General features: G+C 34.2%; 1 protein-coding gene across 1 annotated transcript in view; it reads right to left on the bottom strand.

Moving 5' to 3' along the window:
• LOC150097598 (tRNA (guanosine(18)-2'-O)-methyltransferase TARBP1) overlaps positions 1-18807 on the bottom strand; it is a 230785-nt gene that overhangs the window by 28574 nt on the left and 183404 nt on the right. Inside the window, 2 exon segments of the mRNA XM_090406955.1 lie at positions 824-1001; positions 11132-11213. Coding sequence (XP_090263081.1) covers positions 824-1001; positions 11132-11213 — 260 coding nt within the window.

Genomic DNA, 18807 nt, shown 5'->3' on the forward strand with positions numbered 1-18807 from the left:
AAATAGAAGTAAAACTAAATAATTATAAATTGATTATACACCAAAGGGGTGCTTAAGGGTCAAAGCTGTATAACTGAGAGGAGACCAATAAAACTGGTAGCCAATAATCTACTACTTAAGTGATTTCTAATTATGCCCAGTTTCTGTGTAGGAACAACTCTACTATTCTATGAGGCTGGCCAACATGGGATGAAAGCACTTATGTTTCTCATGTCCTAGATAGAATTCAAACCCATGTCTTTCCAATCAAAGAAAGCACAGTTTCACTTTTTAAATATAGGTAATCGCCATGTTTCTTGCATGCTAAACAAAATATCTTTAATTTGTTTGCCATGCAAAAAACATGATTATTTTATGGTACTTCCTGCATGCCAAACATGGAGTTTGGCATGCAAGAAGTACCACAAAATTCTTTTGTTTAGCTAATTATCATTTATAGCTGTATTTATTTTTTAATAATAATTTTGCACATATAAAGTTGTAGACATAAATCACATTATCACCATGGTTGCACTAAAAGACAAGCCAGTAACCCTGCCCTAGTGATTAAATATGGGACTTCTTTCAAGCCACTTGGGCTTACAATAAGCAGGGTAGTGGTCTAACTCTGAAAGATGAAAATCACTTACCACCTAAAAATCATTTTTGTAAACATCCATGCCATAGTGGAATTCAAACCCATAGCCTGGAAACTGAAGATGCTATGCATTTGACATGTATCAGTAAAATATAATTTAAATCATATCAAATTAAGCAGAAGATATGAAAATGTTTAAAAGAATTTTTTTTTTTCTGATATAAGATTTTTAAAAAATATTCTTACTTGATGCTTTGAGAACCCAGTTGGCTGGTTCTGAACATTTTAATGCAGTATCACTATTGTATATAGGTATAATATTTTTAGTAAATTTATTTCTGGGACGAGATGCATCAAAACAAGAAGGTGATATCCATTCATCTTCAGTTAAACTAGAAAGACGTGGTAATTCATAAAAAATTGTCTAGAGAAGGAAAAAAAAAAATGCAAACTAAGTTTTATATACAACACAATCACATTTTCATGATGCCACTTTCTATTTATATACATTATTCTACAAAATGTCATTCATGAAATTAGACCAGAAATACTGAAGTATAGAGGTATAAAAGTCTTTCAGTGGCTGCACTGCATAGTTCAGAAGCATTCTCCCTGCAGCTACACAATACTGATTAAATACTGAGGTCAAAATTTAAAAAAAAATGAAATAAATAAAAATAAGTGAATAGTGTTTCAGAGGAGAATGATAGATGTCATTTAGGAAAAATGTTTGTATCAGCTTAACAATAAGCATTCTCCACTTCAGAGCTGGCAACATGCTAAAAAGAAATGGAAATCCATGGTTGATAAGGAATCCAAGATACAAGGTCAGTACAAAATACTGAATGAAGAAAAACAAGATGATTCTAATGGCAACATGAGATGACCATATCATATCAGCATGAAATTCTCAAATATCTGTATTTGGAAATGCAAGCAGCCACATGCAACTGCATAAGTGTTTCCATGTGAATTTTCAGTGAAGACCTGTAGCCATAAGCCTTTGTTAGCAACAATGAATGCACATCCTTGATTGGTATGGGATAAATCACACAGTACATGGACTCCAGAGCAATAGCAATGGGTTATGCTGCATGATTTTACAGTTTGACAAAGAAGTCTGGTTGTGAAGAAAGCCTGGTGAACACTCCCTGAATATTCTGTCTTCACAATAAACTTTGGAAGTGGCAGTGGTAATGATGCAAATTACTTCTCATAGCATGAAGCACTGGATGCACTGGTCAGAGTGTATGGAATCATAATTGCTTGGTCCGACCTTAAGTTGGTACCAACCCTTTTTAAGACATCTGCGATGCCTTAAAGGATTGGTATCAACTTAAGGCACGGTTCAACACAATAATGATCAATATCACAAAACAATGATTCTAAACATGTTTAGAATCATTGTTTTGTGAATAGAAAGAGAATAACATCAGAACATTATGGCATCCAGCAAAATGCCCCAACTCACAATAGAGAATATTTGTGAGATGAACTGGAATGCAGAATTGGAGGTGCAGTCAAGATATCTTATTGGAACTTACTAATGCTTTTAAGGAGGGGAAGTAGAGCACAATACCATCAACTTTCTACCTGAAATTATTAGTCATCTGTGACATAATAATGTTATTATGATCAAAAATAGACAAATTGTTATCAATTTCTGTAAATAAAGATATTTTGGTTATGTCTATGTGTGTCCCATGACTTCTGGTTGGAGAATGCAAAATTGGTTGAAAAATCTGATGTGTCAGGAAATATCAGGAAAATATTATAAAGGAACAAATTATTTTTGTAAAATCTATAAAGTTTACAAGTATACATAAAATAAAATTCATACAGAGCTACCCCTAATTCAAACCAACTCTGAAGGCTAATAAAATAGTAAATATTAAAATTGTACTGATTAAATTTTATTTATTTTTTAGATATAATTGAAAAAATAAAATGATATAAGTAAAATATGTAACATTCAGTAGATTTATTAGCTTTTAGTTTGGCTGAGATGAGACAGCATTGTATCAAATAAATCTTGAAAACGAAATTTTATCTTCAAAAGGAGCTACATAAATCCTTCAGAAATCCTAATCAATTAGAAGTACATAATGCCATATGGTATTATATAATTTTCCAATTATCCATTCTGTTAAATAATGGCTGGATAATTGGAAAATGCTAGACTAATTTTTCCAGCCCTTTGATCTGAAAAATTAGGATAGCAGTTTCATGATTCAATGCTCATGCCTCTTACACTGGCATCTATTCATGTTTTAATATTATTTGTTTCTGAAGCAGGGGCGGCTCGTGCATAGGCACTGTGGAACTGTGCACGAGCACCCCCAATTTTTCTCGATATATAACTATATTTATCAATTTATTTATATTTGCTTGTAATGTTTAATTTCATCATCAACAATCCTATACAATTCTCTTATTTTGTATAAAAAATAATAAAAATCTATCTTGTAGCACTTAGGAGGGCAAAGGACGCTAGCAGCACTGTCTTTACCACAATGTCATATTGCTAGTATTTGCTAAGCATGCAAGCATATGCACATCACAGTGAGATGCGAGCTATTAGCGTAATGCGGCACTGTATGTCGAGCAGTTCCACTGTTGTTTATATGCAGTTTGCGCCAGTAGTAGAGTGTTCATAGTGCTTATCGTGTTTACTCCGTCTCTTTAAATATTTGGACATTACAATTAAAGGAATGGATTTTATTTTTAAGTAATTTTGAATTATACTAAACTGTATAATTTTATCAATAATAAACATTTTTTCATGAAACAAAACAAGAAGAATATATTTTATTTTTAAGTAATTTTGAATTATACCAAACTGTATAATTTTATCGATAATAAACAATATTTTTTCATGTTTAATTTTTTTTTTTAATTTTTACCATAATTTTGATATTTTATCCAAACACATGCACTGTACTTACAGTGTATATGTGTTTGGATAAATGTACTTAAAGTGTGTATGTATATTTCAAAAGTTGCAGCACCCCCACGATTTCAAGCCATGAACCGCCACTGTTCTGAAGTTATCTGAGAAAGATCATCCACATATTCAAATAAAAAATTAACTACTTCAAAGTGAGAAGAAGAAGAAGAATTATGAAAGGATAATTTTTATAAATGCCAATGGTAAGAAGATGACAGAGGAAGAAGAAATAATTTAGTTACTAAGTGATCACAATTTAATAGTGTAGAGATTTTGCAGTTGTTGATGTGACTGAAGTAAAAACTGATGAACTGGCAGTGCTTCTGATGACACTGTTCAATCTCAGCTCTGACAAGGTCCCAAGGGAGTGCAAAGAGAATAAGACAGTTCCATTACACAAAGGTGGGTCCAAGAGAGAGACAGTCTGGCTCCCACTGATGATGCATAGCATCATACATGTCCATAAGGATATGTACATTACATTATAGGATACTAAGGTAATTGATGTGAAGCGATTAGCCTCTATATACAAGTAGTTGTGTTGTGAAGTTACTTCATAGGCAAACTTTGTTTGCTTGCACCTGGATAAAGGATGAAACCAAGAATATAATTTCTTGGTATCTTTAATTTATAGTATAACCAAGTGAAAAAACTTTCAATAGCAGTATACAATACAGTGTTCAAATCAATTTTAATTTATGGATCTGAGAGCTGGGTTAGAAATAAAACAGCTGCCCAAAGACTACAAACCACAGACATGAGAGTTCTGAGAAAAATTGAGGAAGTGAATACATGGCATGAATAGTAGAATCATTAAAACTGATGATATTAGAAAAAACTTGACCATCATCAGCATTCAAGAACATGTGAACAGAAATAATCTAAGGTATATGATAACTTAACATTGGAACATGGAATGTTAGAAGTATGAATCAAGGTAAACTGGAAATAATAAAGATGGAAATGGAGCACAAGAAGCTGGATATATTGGGAATAAGTGAACTCAAATAGAAGGAATGGGCCATTTTCAGTCAGGGGACTATATAGTGTATTACTCAGGAGATGAGATGAGTCGTAAAAATGGAGTATCTTTCTTACTCAGGAAAGAATGGCTAGGTATGTATTAGGTTATAATCCAGTGAGTAACAGAATCATTTCTCTCAAAGTCAGTGGACATCCAATGAATATGACCATCATACAGCACCCACTACAGAGGCACCAGAAGAAAACATAGAAGAATTTTATGCACCAAAGAGAGAGATTTATGGCTACTTATCGGAGATTGGAATGCAAAAGTGGGAGAAACTGAGGAACAAGGAATACCAGGTCATTTTGGTTTAGGTATTCATAATACTGCAGGGAAGAGACTAGTTGAGTTTTATGCAGAGAATTCTTTGTTTGTTGCTAACACATGCTTTAAACAGCACAAACAGATTGTACACATGGATATCACCTGATGGACAATACAGAAATCAAATTGACTATATACTTGGACAAAGAAGATGAAGAAATGCAATTCAGTCTGTTAAGACTTTTCCAGGTGCAGACTGTGGAACAGACCATGTATTATTTGTGGCTATGATACATGTGAAATTAGGGAAACTGAAAACAATACAAATATCGATCAGATATGATCTTATAAACATACTGGCTGGATATAATATTAATATACAGAACAGATTCAACACACTTAATTTGTGTGAAAGAGAACCAGATGAACTATGGGAAGAGACTAAAGATATAATTAAAACAGAAGTAAAGAAGAATATTCCAACAGTTTGTAAGAAGAAGTCTAAATGGCTGTCAGAAGATGCCATCAAAACTGCTCAGGAAAGGAGGAAAATGAAGGCCACAGAAAATTTGCAGGAAGTACAGCATTTGAATGCAGTTTCAATGACAAGCCAGAAGAGACAAGGAAAAATACTTTAACCAGGAATGCCAACAAATGGAAGACCAAAACAAGAAAGGAAAAACAAGAGATCTTTTCAAAAAGATCAGGGAACTGACAGGGAAGTTCAGCACCAAGGTGACAATATTGAAAAGTAAACACAAAGGATATCTTACAGAAGTGCAGACATCAAAGAAAGATGGAAAGAGTATACAGAATCCCTTTACAGAAAGGACTCCAAAATTACTGAGAAATTTGAAGAGCAGGATTATACACAGGAGCCAGTACCACTGAAGAGTGAAGTGAGGTGGGCACTACAACAGCTATCTAGTAAGAAAGCACCAGGAGGGGATGGAATACCTATTGAGCTGCTCAAAGCTCTGGGAGAAGAGGCAGCTAAAATTTAAACAGCTCTATGTCAACGAATTTGGATCACAACTACATGGCCTAGGGAATGAAAAAAAAAAAAAAAAAAAAACAGTTTATATATATCTTTATTGAAGAAAGGCAATGCAAGAGTGTGAAAATTACAGAACTATCGCACTGATTTCTCATGCAAGTAAAGTCTTACTAAGATCATTCAGAAAAGACTGAAATGCCAGATGAACAGGCAGGATTTTGAAAAGGCAGAGGAACAAGAGATCAGACCACCAATGTGAGATGGATAATAGAAAGAGCACAGGAAATCAAAAGAATGTCTACCTTTGTTTCCTTGAAAAAAAAACAATGGGAGTACCTGAGCATTTCATTATCCTTCTGAGGAATATTTAGTATGAACAAGAAGCCACTGTCCGAACAGATCTTGGAGAAACTGAGTATTTCACAATAGGTAAAGGGGTATGGCAAGGATGTATTTTATCTCCATACCTGTTTAAGTTGTACAGTGAATACATTTTAAGAATGGCAGGGTTGGAATTAAAATTGGCAGAATATTAATAATTTGAGGTATGCAGATGATACCACCTTGCTAGCAGAATGCAAAGAAGATTTGGAGGAACTTATTATGAAAGTTAAAGAAGAAAGTGCTAAATATGGCTTCAAACTTAACCTCAAAAAGACAAAAGTTCTGGCAACATGTGAACTTAATGATTTTGAAGTAGATGGGGAGAAAATGGAAGTAGTTAACAATTTTGTGCTCCTAGGATCCTGAATTGATAAAGATGATTGTACTGGAGAAGCTAGAAGATTATTACTTGGAAAGAAAGCAATGACAAATTTAAGCAAGATCTTAAAGCCTCGCAACAAAAATCAGAATCGTGAAAGCAATGGTATTCCGTGTGGTACTGTATGGATGTGAAAGTTGGACCCTGAGAAAGAGTGAAAGAAGGAAGATACATGCATTTGAATTATGGGTTTGGAGATGCTTACTAAGAATACCATGGACTGCAAAGCAAACCAATAAATCAGTGATAGACAGAATAAAGCCAGATTCCTCCCTTGAAGCTATGATCATCAAGCAAAAATTGTCATACTTGGGACATATTATGCAAACAAACGACAGTCTGGAGAAGATGATGATGCTTGCTAAAGTTAATGGAAGCAGGAGGGAAGACCAAGAATTCGATGGGTGGATGGAGTTAAAGAAGCAACTGGAATGTACCTGGAAATTCTGAAAGATATGGCCAAGAACAGATCTGAATGAAGAGTGTATGTTCATAGAATCACCAGGAGTCGAAAACGACTCGATGGAACATAACACACACACACACGATAACTTAAACACAATAAAAGAGGAATGGCTACAAAACAGGTGTTTGGTGCCAGGATGGTAGGAAAAATAACCTGAGGATGATCAAGATCCAGGTGGATTGATGCAGTTAAAAACCTAGTCTTTTACTTTACAGACCTTCTGCATTTCAACAAAATAGCATAAAAGAAAATACATTAATATATATAAATAGAAAATAGCAAGAGTAACATAAATATATTTGCAAAATCATTAGGAATTATGAATAACTGCTAAATGTATTGAAGAATATCGTTCATATTTGTGAATTTATCAAAATCATCGATCATTATATATATTCTTCAATATTAAATGATTGTTTTAATTAATGAATATGTTTTGACCAGCAGGTAGAGGTTAGTCACATGATGTCCAGATTATGTCATGTCATGCATTTACTGTTAGGAAGGGTTGGTCACGTGATGTCCCACTATGCATATATATAACAATCTCGTTATCACATAAGCAACAGATCTGTGAACAATGTTATTCACGGAATCAAAATACTGGAAATGTACTGAGAACTAAACATTGTAAATTATGTCAGTTATATGTTGCACAAACTGAATAAGAATTCTGCAATAGGGACTGATGATATATCATAACAGATGCTAAGAGAGTGCTTAGCTGAATTTGCTATTCCTTTGACCTTATTCCAGTTATATAATTTGAGTCTCAGAACAGGAAAGATTCCACAGCAGTGAATAAATGTATGTTCATTCCATTGTAAACGGGTATACAAAAGACTGATGTATCCAACTACTGATCTATTAGTCTCTCTGAAGTAGAGGGTGTGTGTGTGTGTGTGTGAAGATTTTGAAAAAGTCTGTTAGAGCTTGCATACAGAAATGGAATGACAGAAAATCTATACTCTGCAATGAATAGCATGAGTTTACTAAGGAATAGTCATATTTCAGCAACTTGCTTACATTACATAATAATATTACTGCTAAGTTAGATGAGGGGGGGGGGAATGGACACTCCCCCATGATACTTTTGCACTTTAAGGCTTTTGACAGAATACAACTGGGAAAACAGTTGCATCAACTGGAGAATATGGGATTGGATTATAAAATATTAGTGATAAGAGAATAGCTGATTGACAGATATCAAAAAAGTGGTATATGGAGGAAGTGAATTTGCCAGATTTAGGATAACCAGTGGTGTACCACAATGATCAGTCCTTGGTCCATTGTTATTCAATCTATATATTAACTGACAATGGGAAGGATTTGATAGGAGGCATATAGCTATTTGCTGATGATGCAAAGATAGTCAAGGTAATCAAGAATGCAGCTCATATACAGTACTTGCAGAAAGATTTGAATAAGCTAGAATTTGAATTGTGGACATGTGAAAATGGCTATTAGTTCAAATGTTAGTAAATGTAAAGTCATGTACTTCAGTGTGATTAGATATTCAATCATATTATATTGGGGGGGGGGATTATGCTAGAAAGAACTGGTCAGGCTGGGGATCTTGGAATTTTAGTAGATAGGAAGTTGAAGGTCATGGGCTATATAGCAAAGATTGCAAATACAACTTAGAGAATAATTGCAATTCTGAAATGAACCTTGACATATAAAGACAAAGAAGTCATTTTGCCTCTTTACAAGTAACTTTGATAGAGCTCACTTAGACTATTGTGCTTACTGGAATCTTCTAGTTTCCATGGTTCTGATACAGTGGGGAGAGAGAGAGTACAAAGGAGAATGCTAAAGATGATATTGCAACTGTGGAATACAAATTATGAAGACAGATTAAGAATTTGACTGCAAACAGACAGACACTGGCAAACAGAAGAAAGAGAGGTCATATGATTGAGACTTACAAACTTCTGTAAAGGTCATACAGGATACCAGTAGATGGAACTTTTCATTTTATGAGGGTGGGAAAAGAATGAGGGGACATCCTTGGAAGTTGAGAATGAATGCCATCAAGAAGGAGATGAGAACTCAATTTTTCTCTCATAGAACAATGCATGATTGGAATGGATTGCAATTGGATTGGAATGGAGGTGAGTGCAAATAGCATGAATGAGTCCAAGAACATGAATATAGCTGGTGTGGGTAATATGTGGACTACCTCAATGAGTCCCTGACTCCCTGGAGATTTCTCTTAATAATAATATGCCAGAAACTAGTTAAATATTTGTAATGAAGTATTTATAAAGCCTGAAGAGGTTCCTAATAAAACAATAAGTTTACAAGAATGCACAAGAAAAAATTCATTATTTGGAAGCCAAGGCTTTAAAAGATGTAATTGTAAAGGAAATTGTAAATCAAACAAATGTAGTTGTAAAAGTGAAAACAATGTAATTCAAAATGTCATAATAGTTTACTATGCTTAAATAATAAGTAATTTGAGTTTTTCTGTTTAAAAAAATGTTTAAACAGATATTTGACAATCCTTTAGAATTCCTTTTTTGATAACTATTTTTTATTTTTTTTTAAATTTTTGTGCAATATAATTTTAAGCATAGAATTGTTTTTTATTGTGTCAGTTCAATGTAAGAATCATTTTTTTATTTGATTGCAGTATTTTAAGTTTGCAATATTTAATCAGAATCAATCAGCTAATGCCTATTTGTTCCCATATAGGGAGTAGGCGGGGCTGTTTACCCTATCTAACTTTTGGAGACTGGACCGTTCAATAAGTGGGCAGTTCAATCTCCACTGGTAGCCAATCAGAGAGATAGCTGGCCCAAGGCTATCACTGATTCATCGGTACGCAGTGAAGAAGGCGGCAAGCTAGTGCCGCCATCTCGTGGTCCCTAACCCTAACACAATATTTTTAATGTCTATAAATAGTGTGGGTTCGACGGTCGATTTTCTTGAGTTTACGGGACGAAAAACCTGCTAGCCCGTGCCAGAGATTGACTAACTTGGGAACAGGTCGAAAAAAGGCTTAGAAAAATTTCCTCTAATCGGTGACTAGATTTGAACCACCAAATCCTTTCTTCATACGGTCAAGCATCATAGAGTGCAAACGCCACTTCTACTGAGCTACACAGGCTCTTTGCAATATTTAAAGTATTGTATTTAATCATTATTATTTTTTTTTGTTGTTGTTGTTTTATTTGTTTTTGGATACAATTGAGTCAATAAATTTGTCTCAATTATTTAACATTTTATTAATAAATTAAAAATGTATCCAATGATTAAAGAGTAAATTTTTAAAATTTTATGCTTTTTTATTAATTTTTTATGATATCTGGATTATGTGAATCATATTAACTAGTAGTGACTGGAAATTACTGGAAACTACAAAAATTTACCATCTATACTCACTGTCTGGTATTGCACCTCCTCACATCAGAAGGACTACAGAGAGTAGATATGTGGGAAACAACAACTAAATGATGAACAGCATCCTTTGTATGTTGCAGTACATAAGAGGCTAAGATCAAGAAAAGTTTTATTCACTCAGTGGAACCGTTGGTTAATTCCATAAAAGCTACAAGGTCAACAATGTGGCAAGAACAATCTCCAGAGGCTCCGAACTTAAACAAATCTCTTCCTTCCAGCTTACATCTAGACTGGCAGAGATGGAAGACATTGAATAGACTTCGTTCCGGAATGGGCAGATCAAAGCAGAATGGCCAGATGGGGCTACACAGACAATGACTCATGTGGTGAAACACAAACCATGTATCATCTTCTGATTTTTTTGGCTTTGTGAATAATTAATGCAGCATAATGAAACAGCTTTAAAGTATATTAATCACTGGAAATCTCACATTTTATGTTTTTGTGTAATATTTTATGCAAGTGACATTTTTGTCTTTTAATGTATGCTCTTATGTTTTCTGTAGTTCGCACATGAAATAAATAAATACTTGAAATTATGCACAATCACAGGTAATTTTGATAAATAGTAAAATTTTCGTTTTTATTAATCATATTCTCCAAAATATTAGGTGATTATTCATAATATCTGAATTAATCAAACTGACTATACACATATATATACTAAGAACTGAAAAATAATTACCTCTAAGCTGAAATGAGCAAGAGGATGAAATGCAAAAAAATAGAAATCTTCCATCAGCTTTTGCCTATTTCTGGAAAGATTTCTGAAATAAACAATTGCATTTGCTATAATATATCATATTATGCTATGTGAAGTAAACTGCATATAGAATTATTACATGCTAAACCACAAATAAACCACACATCATATCAAGAAACAAAGTAGTGAAATCAGCTTGCTGTACATCACAATTAAGCAAAGGCTCTTCCAATTTCTTTTTACACTCTTCTCCTCATAAGTCTTCTAAATCTAGCTGTTTCCTACTACTTTTATGATTTCATCTGTCTACCTCATCCTCTTGTCGTTCTCTGGAAATCTAAATTTTAGTAAGGGCTATCCATAATCATAGTTTGAGTCGGCACTGAAGTTTTACGACCGGATGCCCTTCCTGACATCAACCCTCGCATTTATCCGGGCTTGGGACCGGCACCTATTGAGGCTAGTTTGCCTCCTTTGGTGGCTGCATAAGACAAAATGACTTAGCAAGATAGGAAAGACTCACCCCTAGCCCTCGAATACTCTAATAGCATCAGGGGGAAGGAGCAAGGAGAGGAGAAAGAAGCAAAGAAAGAAGAGGAGGGACCAGTCTACAGAATAATATAACAGATATATATTACATGAAGTAAGGCATGGTCCAGCATCAGGTACCTCGGGTTTGCCATGCCCGTACTCACTAAAGTGAGCCCTTGAGAAAAGGACGAATATGTGGGAAGAAGGGTCATGCAGATGGATGTGCAAGGAAGGCGGAAGTGTGGGCGGCCAAAGAAGAGATGGAGGGAGCTGGTAGAAGAGGACTTGAAGATGAAGATGGTAGATTGAGGGAGGAGGTGGAGATTGCAAAGGAACAATTTGGCTTCATGCCTGGTAGATCAACAACAGATGCTATCTTTGGGTTACGACAGATGATGGAAAAATATCGAGAGAAACAAAGGGAGCTACATCTGGTATTTATTGATCTGGAGAAAGCATACGATAGAGTGCCAAGGCAAGAAGTCTGGAGGTGTCTGAGGGAGAAGAAGGTGCCGGAGAAATATGTCAGGTTGGTGCAGGAAATGTACAGAAATGTGAAGACAAGTGTTCGGACCTGTTTGGGACAGACAGAAAGTTTTCAAGTAACAGTTGGCTTGCATCAAGGGTCAGCATTAAGTCCGTTTCTGTTTAATATTGTGATGGAGGTGGTAACAGAGGAGGTGAGAGAAGATGCACCTTGGACAATGTTGTATGCAGATGACATCTTGCTGTGTGTAGATTCAAGAGAAGAAGCGGAAACTAAACTGGAAAGATGGAGAAAAGTACTGGAAGAGAGAGGTATGAGACTGAGCAGAAGTAAGACAGAGTATATGTGTTGCGCAGTGGGCGGTGGCCAGGAGTCAGACCTGGAGCTGGAAGGAAATGTCATCAGGAAGGTGAGAGACTTTAGATACTTAGGTTCGACAGTGGAAGAAGATGGAGAAGGTGAGAAGGAAGTGGGATGCAGGATACAAGCAGGTTGGAGGAACTGGAGGGAGATGACTGGAGTGTTATGTGATAAGAGGGTGCCGATCAATCTGAAAGGCAAAATTTATAGGACAGTAGTGAGGCCAGCTATGACATATGCTATAGAAACTGTGGCCCTGAGGAAAAATAACATTAGCAGGATGGAAGTAGCAGAGATGAGAATGCTTAGGTGGATGTGCAGTGTGACCAGAAAGGATCATCTGAGAAATGACTATGTCAGGGGAACAGTGAAAGTTACGAACTTAGGAGCGAAAATACAGGAGACAAGGTTGAGATGGTTTGGTCATGTGATGAGGAGGGAGGACGAATATGTGGGAAGAAGGGTCATGCAGATGGATGTGCAAGGAAGGCGGAAGCGTGGGCGGCCAAAGAAGAGATGGAGGGAGCTGGTAGAAGAGGACTTGAAGATGAAGAACTTGGATGTGGTGACAGCCCAAGACAGGAAGGTGTGGAGGAGACTCATAAGAAACAGTGACCCCACTTAAGTGGGAGAAGCTGCAGAAGAAGAAGAAGAAGAAGTAAGGGCTATCCATCTGTCAACTGTTCATCTTGGCTACATAGTCAATCCAGCTGCACTTTAATTGTTTGGCTTTGTGAATAACATGGACAAAATTGTCATGATTATTTTTATCTTCCATGTCCCCCACCCCTTCCCAAAACACTTCTCTTCAATACTTATTAGCATACTCTAAATTTCTGCTCTTGATTTTTTTTTTTTTTGAAAAATCAAATTTGGCCACCATATGTTAATTTGCAATAAAATAGAATTAAACTTGAGAGATGGGCAAATCAATCTTCATTCAGTAGCCTAATGTGCAGTAATTATTCCATGCTCTGGTAACTCTTGTCTTTATTTCTAGATCTAGTCTATTATTAAAGTTACAAATAGCAGTACTTTTATTAAATGGGAAGTAATCTCCCTTTATTTCTGTGCAAAGAAAGGAAGATTAATTTCTGCTATTTGACTTTTGTTATAAACAGCTTGGATTATTTGATATATTTAAATTTATACTGTATGCAAGTGGTCTGCTGTAGAAAGGTTTCCCTAAATCCTGCTTGCTCATAAGGTTAGTAAGATTTTGGTTGAGAGCTGAGATTCTATTTTAAATAACATTAATGAACAACTTGTAGTTATGGGAAATACAACCAACTGGCTTATAGTTGTTTGTATCTAATTTAACAATTTTTCTTGGGTAAAAGGATTACCTTTGATTTTAGCCACTGATCTGGAATGGATTTAATGATAACATTGTTGTAGAGTTTCACTAGAGTAGATGACAATTCCTTGAATTCAAATTTTAACAGTTCAATATTTCCATATTTTTAGCGATTGGTTTACTTGAGTCTTTAACTGCTTTCCAACTGGCCTAGAAAGATGTCAGTATTCTACAGTTCCTGTTCAGATTATTTTTGTAGGCATAAATCTTATTCCAAATTACTTTTAGATCACATTTCTTCAGACATTTATTTCTGCTTTTGTTAAAGCAGGTTTTCATTTTGAACCTAGCAGCATGTATTCTATTTCACTATCAATTACACTATACAAAAAAATTATATTTTTATTTTAATCCTATATCCAAGCATAAGCAAACAAAGTTTGTGAGCGAAGTATCTTCAAAATCAGGCTCCTAGACTACTTGTATATGGAGGCTGATATCGTAGTATCCCATAATGCAAAACACTTCCCTTTTGAGTGTGTATATTGCTAAGCATTATGGGAAGGGTCACTATCCAGACCACTTTCAACTTCTATTGAGGTTTCATTAGCAGCAGATAGATCCAGGAAGATTGTGAGGTTAATTCAATACCAGTCACATAGTTTTCATAAACAAGTGGTAAAATGGTGTATCATCATATTATGGTGATACAGCCTGGTTATGATATGGTTTGGATGACCTTTCCCATAATGCACTGCAACATACATATTCAAAAAGGAGTATACTGTACATTATGGGATACTGAGGCATATGATGTGAAGGCGGCAGCCTCTTCATATGAGTAACCTTGTCATATTCCATATGCAAACATTGTTTACTTACACTTGGGTAAAGGATTAAAACAACAAAAAAAAATTTGTCCAGTATAATTTCCTTTGTAACCAAGTGGAAAAAATTTTTTCAGCTGTCAAGTTATATGGAGACCTTATATACAACTTCATCATTATATCCTGAATCAGTCTAAAGATATTGCTGTCAACAATAATATATCTGATAAGACTGTTCTTATTTATGTGTTCTCTCCATGTGAATTTATGCATATATTTTAATGTTAATAACTGACTAGTCCACATCCTGAAATGAAGTCTTGCAAGTACTTAACATTAATATTAGTAGTGTTTTGTTTGTTTGTTTTTTCCCCAAAAAAACATTTCTATATTTGGGACTGATTTCCTATTGTGCAGTTTTATTCTCTAATGAGAACCAGCTTTTCCTTTCATCAGCTGCACTCATGACTAAAAAAATAAATTTAAAAAAATCTGCCCTTTCCCTACTAGAGCCTTCTGTGTAGGAAGACCAAGTATACAAATATATGTCACTGTCCAATTTGCTAATCTAAAATTTGCCCACATCACTATTTAAATTATCATTCAGAAACTTTATTTTTAAGTTTGGTATTGTCTTTTTTGTCTCAATCTCAATAATACTACATCTATGGTAGTTCAGTATAGTAAAGTTTCGGCTTGTTAGCGATTTCTTTGTGCAAAAACATTAGGTTTTTTTTTTTTTTGTCCATTCTGTTTAATTTATTATGACCATTCCTTTATTAGCTTCGGTTATAATAATCTTTCTTCTTGTTGCTGGGTAGAGTTTTCAAGAGTTGCTACTTCTTTTTTGTGGAATATTAAGTTTAGGATGTTTAGCTTGAGTAGAGATGTTGTTGAATTAACAATGCTCAGTTATATCTAACTGCGCATTGTTAGAAATTGTAGGTGGCAAGGCAGATTGCATATCTATATTCAATGAACATAACGATTTTTAATTTGGGAGGCAATGACAAAATTAGTGCCTTTAACTGAGGACATTAACAGTTTCTTCTGCTAGTAGTAGTGCTAATTAATTTTAATTGGTTTTTTTAACCTGCAGTTTTGGCTGCAATTTCAGAGATGTTATGTTATAAAGAACAGACCATAATTGTGGATTTATAATTTCAGTTTTTTTTTCTGTAAAGCATCAATAGCATTATTGTTTTGAGGAGTTCAATGAGTAATGTCCACACTAGTGCTGAACTCGTCAATTTCTATATGCAATAAACTTTTGTTGGCCAAAACTTCAGTTTTATTTTCACGTAAGAATAGTACTGGTGTCCTGACATCATTTATGAAAAACTAGCCTATTAAGCCAACATGCTTTGCTAATTATAAATTTTCAGAAAAAAGAAAGTAAGTCCATTTAATTTTCTTCATATTAATTTAAGTCCTAAAAGAACCACAGCAAACAACAGTTATGCATACATGATGATTTCCATTTGGCATAGGTTAGATCAGAAAAGTCAATTTAAAACAATATGGAAAGAGGTTACATTCTTTAAATTTAGTTTTCATTTTGATTTCCATTGTCAAAAAAGTATTGAATAACATGCATTTATTCACTATACTTTTATATAAATAGTGTATGAAACAGCTTATATATGATTTTTTATCTAAATAATTAATGGATATAGTACTATTAGAGGACCGCAGTCCTCCTAAAAACAAACTCATCATCATTTTGAAATATGATGATGAATATTCTGGTATTGTTAAACAGCAGACATTTTACAGCACTCAAAGTCTATAATCTTATTTCAGTGAAAGATCAGAAAATCATTTGCACCTAAGGTATTCCTTAATGCTAGTGCACCAGAGTTTGCTCATGTCTAATGGTGCATTTTAATGCTTTATTTGACTAGCATATCCAGCTCATCTAACAAAGGCCCAAATCTGTATAACAGAACTACAGTAAGTCACATGGTGTCTAACCACATCACCTGGCCAAACATGTTAATAAATCATCCACTATGATAAAAGCTCAGCAGAACTAAAATGTACTGAAACCACAAGTTTAGCCTGATAATCTAGTTAGAAATCAGAATCAATATAAGTATGTAGACTTTGCTGATTCATGAGTATATGACTAAGAGTTTATAAAGTGGACCCCTGCAATAAGATGACAACATTTATTTTAATTGATAGCACGACGTTTCATCCTAACTGTGTTGCATTTCTTCAGGTGTGAACATACAAACTGGTAAACAAAACAGTAAGGACTGACAAAGGTGACAAATGTGATGCCATTATAAAAGAGACTGGTGTTATTTTAAAATATTTCTAATTGTTCAGAATGCCGTGCATGTTTACACATTCATGTGCACATGTTTGGCTAATGAAGGCTAGGTACTCAGATATGTTGATATATGGGTTAATATTTAGATGTTTAAGATTTAATGCCATTTCCAAAGACTCCCAGATTATTCTCTCTGTTGTATCATAGCACCAGTGTAATAGTTCCAATTTATCCCATAAAACTTGATGACTCATTTGCAAAGTATCTTGCAGGTCAGCTGAAGAGAGCACATGCGATGACAAAGCTGAGGCTTCCCCCTTATGGTATTCAATATCTCGAATATGTTCTTCAAATACATTGTTCAATTGATTTTTCTGTCTGTCCATAGCAAGATGACTGGCAATCGCACCATAGTCAAGAAATATCCAGATAATGAAGTAGGCTATGTCAAGGTTTTGTGGATCGGAGTAGTGATCTCATCTTGATAAAGGAGATAAATACTACTTTGACTTTACATTATTTAAGCATTTTTGCTAGTTTTATGGAAACAGAGTTAATATATGGAAGTGTTCATAACTGCTATATATAAATAAATAAATAAATATATATATATATATATATTTTTTTTTTCCCCAAATAGTATTTTAATCTATGCCGAACAACACCTAAATTGGAAGCTTTAGACACCTTTGCTAAGAGTTGCCAAGACATACAAAGTGATATATTCTGGGGCAAATATGGTAAAAGGTGCAATTTGAAATTTTTGAAGAACTACTTAAACAGAAAAATTCCCTCTTTTTGGATTTTCACCTTTAGCTGCACACCAAAAGCAACTTTTGTGCAGAATTTCTGTTTCCTACTGAGTAGCAGATAAATGTTTTGATCTGCAAATCAGTAGTCAGTTAAAAGTATGCATACTCTTATATGCATAAACTTCATAAAAAAGTAAAATAAAATAAAATTTTAAGTGATTCAGATAGTAAAATAAATTTCTTCTAATCCTAATGGTATCCTTCCAGTGCCAACAAACTCAGTGTTCAGTTTACCCCCCAGAAGTTGGGAATGCTCGAGTGATAAGGTCATGTTATTCAAGAATAATAATTTTCAAGAAGAATAATAATTCAAGAATAAAATGAAAAAGACAATTGATCAAAGACTAAAGAGTACTGATATGAAAAGTTTTAAGGTAAATGAGAAAATTGAAAAATACTATCACTGGCAAAGACATTAAAAATAAAGGTATTAGAAAATGACCAGAAATTATTAATATGCATTCACAGCTAATCTAGTGAGGAGGGTATGACCATTTAAAAAGAACAGAACATAAGATTAGCAAAAATAGATGTTTAAGGTAAAAACATCATAAAGCAATCTCATAAGAATATCAAACACCACGATATTGCTGAATACTGATGAAGTCATCTGACTAAAATATAGGGCACAAAAGGGATCAAGTTAAACAAATTAAAAATCTAACAAATAATCAAACAATTCTGGAATAAAATTGCTGATAGAAACTAATAATAAAATGGTGACTGTACAGGACTATCATAGTCCACAGAAAACTCTCAAGAATACATCACAGGAAATGGTGATAGCAATCTTTGATGTATAGCTCATATGTATTTTCTAAATCAGTGTTCCATAGAAACCAAAAGTTGTGATCATTATCACCACTGTTCCACTTCAATGTCTTACTGTCAATACTGTTCCTAGAGTCCTTCCTGTTTTCAGAAAACTAAAGACATTTCCATATCTGCATCTAAATAACAATGCATGAACATCTTGCTACTAGCACAAGTGTACAAACATCTGCTGTCAATAAATTAAAAAAAAAAAAAAAAAAGCTACAATGGCATTAAAATAGTCAATTTAAGT

This window comes from Typopeltis vanoorti, chromosome 17, assembly GCF_054136105.1.
Source record: "Typopeltis vanoorti isolate ZY-2024b chromosome 17, IOZ_Tvanoo_1.0, whole genome shotgun sequence".
Taxonomy (NCBI): Eukaryota; Metazoa; Arthropoda; class Arachnida; order Uropygi; family Thelyphonidae; genus Typopeltis; species Typopeltis vanoorti.